General features: G+C 45.7%; 1 protein-coding gene across 1 annotated transcript in view; it reads left to right on the plus strand.

The window, feature by feature from the left end:
- Positions 1 to 1,895, plus strand: part of LOC119111530 (exportin-7-like) — a 9,157-nt gene extending 7,262 nt beyond the window's left edge. Inside the window, exon 10 of the mRNA XM_037235344.1 lies at positions 1,888 to 1,895. Coding sequence (XP_037091239.1) covers positions 1,888 to 1,895 — 8 coding nt within the window. The remainder of the gene's footprint in view (positions 1 to 1,887) is intronic.
- The last annotated feature ends 3,611 nt before the right edge of the window (positions 1,896 to 5,506 follow it).

Raw genomic sequence — 5,506 nt, forward strand, 5'->3', positions numbered from 1 at the left:
TTGTTTCATTGCACCAAGAACGTTTCTGTGACGTTGAGGTGCTGCCAAACTAGCCGTGCGAGATTGCCACTCACTTGTAGTACTTCAATCTCCTGAGAGGTGGCCGTGGCGGTGCCGGATGTATTTGCTGAGCCAAATATTGGTATGTGCTCGTGTTTTGGCCTATTCTCGTGGCGTTCTTGCATATTTATCCGTGAATCAAAGCTGTTCGCTTGTATTCAAATGCTCGATTATGACACCATTTTTAAATTATTTGATTGCAAGTGTTGTTTCCACAATAACTAGCACCCATGTCCGACTTTTGTATTGTACCACAAAAAGATGATTGCTGGTTTAAACTTGCACAGGATGCTCAACATTGATTGAGCGGCAGTTGACGTATATTATATGGAAAACGTGTCCACGAACGCCAAATACCAACGGCCCAACGATTATTGTTAGTGGCCTTGAACACCGCGTGGCCAATGGGGTGATAGGATTTGACTGGCGTTTCTTTGCCATCGTGCATGCTCGAACTTATGCATGACGCCATAGAAACGCGAAATGCATGCACGAAATAGCGGCATCTTCGCGAGCGTACAGCTCAGAAACTAGAGGTTTTTAGGTCTTAAAAGGGGCACGGCTACGCACTGCCCCGAATGATCTACAAAATGACTGTCAGCTCAAAACATCAAACAAATATTGAAAACTCCTTTCAGCCAACTGCTGTCCATTAATGCGGCGATTCGTGCTGCGTGCTCCAGATAAGAATAAGTTAACTGACATGTTTTGTGGCGATGAACACAGTATGGCCATTGGGGCGGGATTCTTCCGACGTCTCTGAAAACATATGGGTGACTTCCAAATAGGCAGCGCGCAGCAGTCTGTTCAACTTCGCGGGCACCGAACTCAGAAACGAAAGGACGGAAAGTTATGAAAAGGGTCTTACCAATCTGCAATCAACGATCTTGAAAGTGGATATAACAGTTGAAAAGTATTGTGCAAAGATGTAGAGCAATCCCTTTATTAAAATTACAAAGTGAAAAACATCACAGAAACATAGACAAATGACAGTTATAGTTCTAAACCAGGTAACATCCTGAATGAATTTCGAGGCCTATCACACGTGGAAATACGTCGAGGAACATGAAATGTCCACAAACACTTTGGATCCATCACTTCTGAGCGCACATGGGTCCATATTAGCGCTCAAAACAATGAGGGGCTACTCCAAATGCATGGTGGGTTTCATCTATATGTGACAGTATACAGCCCGCAGAAGAATCCAAACGCATGGGGTTTTCCACCCATATGTGACATATGGTAAAGACAGCTCCCAAAAATAGACGGACAGCTTAACCTTAATGTTCCGCTCCCAAAAAACTGTGGTAAAACCGTGGTTTGTGGTAAAACCCAAGAACACACAACGTACGATTTTCAATTAAATGCTCAATTGTGATGGTTTTTTATACCTATGTCACTAGGACACCAAGACCTGAAGCCAGACTCGAGTGACCACGTGACTCAGCCAGGGCTCTGAGTTAGGGGTGTAGTTTTCTATCCCATAGGAGAGGATTAAGGATGTGTGTGGAAAGTGGGCAGGAGCCTCCGAGAAATCTGTTTATTGGCGCATTTTGCGGGTAGGTATCGCTATTTTTCGCTGTTCAGCCCCCTCCCTGCCAAACCATTTTGCGATTTGCGAAACTATGCCTCTGCTCCGACCCCTGTAATGTGGAAATGCCTGCCTTAGAGGCTTAGACAGCCAATGGTCAGACTCGAATTAGATATACCAGAGTTGTCACTTTAAAAGCGTGCAGTGGGGGGAGGACCTAGCCGACAGGGGTGATCTAACTTGCCCGCAAAGCCTGATTTCTCCCCCGAGTTATGTGACCTTAATGTGCGTCCCAGGGTTCTGAGAAATGTTGCTTATTTTTGACAATTCAAAAATACCTTTGCTGCGCAGAAAATAACGGATTTTCCTGTTGCATTTGCCCATTTCACTCCATTGCACTTGCATTTGGATTTCATGGTAGTTGCAACTACAAGCCGGTGTGTCGCTGTAATTACTTAAGAAGCTTAGAATGTGTTGTAACCACTGCGAGACCCATAAGGCAAACGGCCCGATGCGATCAACGAAAGTGGCTCTCGTTTATCGTTCGTCTAATGTGTATCTAAAAGTGCAGCTGAACTGGCAAGACCTTCTCAACAGGCACGTCGATAACTGGAGGGACGGATAGGACGCAGGCTGACGACCGACGCGGCCGTCTCAAAAGCCCGCGACCAGCGCTGTGCCATGAGAAAGGGCTGCTCTTCCGAGAAAAGGAATTGTTGGAAATGTGAATAAGACCACGTTCGGTAAAATGCAAAGCAGGCTTCAGAGCGTTTACCCCCAAACTGTCAGTGTTGTGGGTTGTTGCATGCCATTTGTGATGCGCATGGTCAGCAGTCCGACTTCGGCATGGGATCAGGGACGGACACTTGTGAGACTTTGATTAGAACATTTCATTGTTGAAACACGGCTTTGCACTCTCACTGATCCGTTAAACCGTGTGCCTTCGAACCGGCAATTACGCATAACACAACACATAGCATTGTGAGCGGAAAAAGTGTTGTGAAGCAAACAGAACGTTATGGCAGGAATTTGGAAATTCATGTATGAATCGGGTAGTGTTTGTCGCAAAATAACTCACGCAAGATAAATACAAACAGACCAAAATACTTCCACGGGTACCTATGTTGACAAGTAAAATCCTATAACAATAACTGATCCAGTTCAACCTTGGCGAATCTAGGTGATTAACTGCAGGGTGCAAGCTGGCATCGCATCGAATGCGCAAACGCTGTCATACTACAGCCACACACTGCTACAAAAGTGTAGGTCGCGCAAGTTGAAAAGGTGCATAGATCTGGAGGGCCGTCTAGGATTTAGCATAGTAGTAGGCCGTTTTGTTCCGGTCCAAGTGCTATGTTATGAAGGCCAAGCAGCGTTACAGGCTGGCAAAGCGTGCGACGGAGTTGGCATGACAAAGAAAGGAGATAGCCCCATTCCAAGCTAGCTTTTTTAGACAGAGAACCAGTTTGGTGCCAAATATGTAATGGACGAAATCCGGGATATACAGGAGCCATGTCTATCGTTTGCCGTCGTGTCTAGCAAAATGAATTTGTAAACATTACTCCGGAAGGCATACCAAAGTTGCGCTCGATGCTACAAACAGCGAGTGTCCCCGTTGCAACGCCACACTGCTGGATGTTAATTACAAACGGTCTCCGGGCCAGACCAGCCCGTCACGTGCGGCCCGTCACACTGCCGGGGCTGTCCTTGGGATGGCGGTGTTTGCTGACCAGGCGCCGGTGAAGCGACGTGACGCCGGCGTGGGCCTGCCCCGGTGATGGCAGCGCGTCCAGCTGAGGGTCTGTATTTTGCGGTGACATAGAAGCTCATCAACAGCGGGCACGGTGGTACGTCCCATGCTATATTCCAAGCGCTATGACGTTCTTCAATTTCTAATTGTCCATTTGGCTCCATTGTTAGCATTTTATAGAACCGCGAGCGAATGATTTTCCGATGCGGAATTTCTAGTTACAAAGTGCTAAGCAGGACACTTACCAGGCAGACAAAAGCGAATGTCTTTGAACAGAAGAGTGTTTCTGCTCTCAGCCAGTTTACACTCGGCGAAAACGAACATTGTTGGTACTTGCGGCTAGTAATATCCTTTTAATCTGGGGCGGCGGTGGACCACGATTGGACTTTCAACGACGGCGTAGAGACTTGACTTCTTTTAAGAGTGAATTCAATTAGCTGAAAGCATACATAAGACAGTAGGAACAGCCTATTCCTCGGAGAAAAACCGGGGAGAATGGAGATGTAGATGGGCTGATATTTCGGTAACATGCCTTTGTCGAATCTAGAACAGAGGTCACGTAAATAATGTTCCTCGCAAATGCGCTGAACGACTTACCTAATTTTGAGCTGAAAGCAGCTTAAAAGGGGTTGGTGGTGCAAAAAATTCGTTTCCAACCTAAACATGTTTTTTCTCTTAGTCATATCGCACTATAGCCATTTATTCCGTTCATCTTTTCACAAGTGCTTCTCTGTGCGTTAAATATTTCAGTAAAATTTTGACCAAGGTCATGGCCTAGCGGGAGGCGAATGCCGCATGGCGGTGTTTTTATTATGGCAGCGTTAGTTTATGTCAGCCCTTTTCACACTAGCACTATTGGACAGAGCTGAAATGAGCACACAGGATTATCCCACTAAAAACGGTATACACAGGAGTTGAAACCAATGGAATGCTGTCAGGTTTACAAAATAGCCGAGACCTTTGACCCAGATAGCGTTTTGTTTAGTCGTCATGTACTTGTTCATCATCATACGTCTCCGGTCTTCTGACATTTTGACCCAGGGGACAGATTCTCAAACGTAAATGCATACAGACACACACATAACGACCAAACGAGGACGCCTCCGCAGTAAAATTCACCTGGAACATTATGATAGACACGACGACAAGCGATACATATCGCTTCTCGGTTACCATACTTCCGTGAATTTTTATAGTTGACAAATGAGGTCAATGTCTAAAGGACTACATGATACCACATGATGCAAAATTGAGCTTGCCATTAAAGGCAGTGCGCTCAGGTACCGGTACAAACAGCTGAGAGATCTTTTGCATTGGCTCCTCGGTCTCAGATTTCTTTATTTTGACCGTATGCATTGGAAGCTCATAGTACCACGGGTGTTTAAGTCAACATCGGGGACACCCCCAAAAGTATATGAAGTGACGCCTCTGACCATGAACCAAAAAATAAACTCAGACTCGGACTCGATACAGCGACCGAAAATCGAACTTTACGCACAAGCTTTTTTTAATGAAGCCAATTTTAAAAGCAGGGCACGTTCCCACAAAAGTCGGTAACCATTAAACAGTCGTTGCCTCACTGACGGCATTGGTTACGAAAGATGGCAAGCCCCCATGTCACGAAATCCTATGTTCTGTGTTGATCGTGCACTACGCATATTTCGAAACACAGGACGATATTTGGCAATGAGCGTAGATTTACCAACGCCGCTGCTGCGGGTGCCGATCTGTGTTCTTGAAGTGGTGTTCTATTTGTGGTAATGCCGAAGCATCCTGGAGCGTGCATGAGCGTAAAGTAGAGCCCCGGAAGATTTTTAAACCAAATCTCGCCATTCGCCAAGGAAGCTGAGGCGTATCCTTCCATTCTCTGAACTGCAGTGTTTCGCTGGATAAGAGATACCAATAGAAAAAACGATGAAGAAGAAAGATGAAATTAGGAAAAGCAACTAAAGAAGACAAAGCAGGTGTTTCAGTGCTAAAAAACATAATGCAAGTACCCACATACATTATGTAAGAAAAACGTCCACTATTATTCCCCGAGTGTGTCAGACAGCTGCCCTTGTGTCGAGAGCGCTGTTTTCGCCGCTGTCTATCCGTTATATCTGGAAGTCGCCCTTGCTAACGCCAGATATGAACGCCTCAAGAACTGTATTTGTATTGGCCTT

The sequence above is a fragment of the Pollicipes pollicipes genome, unplaced genomic scaffold (assembly GCF_011947565.3).
Source record: "Pollicipes pollicipes isolate AB1234 unplaced genomic scaffold, Ppol_2.1 Scaffold_7261;HRSCAF=8764_pilon_pilon_pilon, whole genome shotgun sequence".
Lineage (NCBI taxonomy): Eukaryota > Metazoa > Arthropoda > Thecostraca > Pollicipedomorpha > Pollicipedidae > Pollicipes > Pollicipes pollicipes.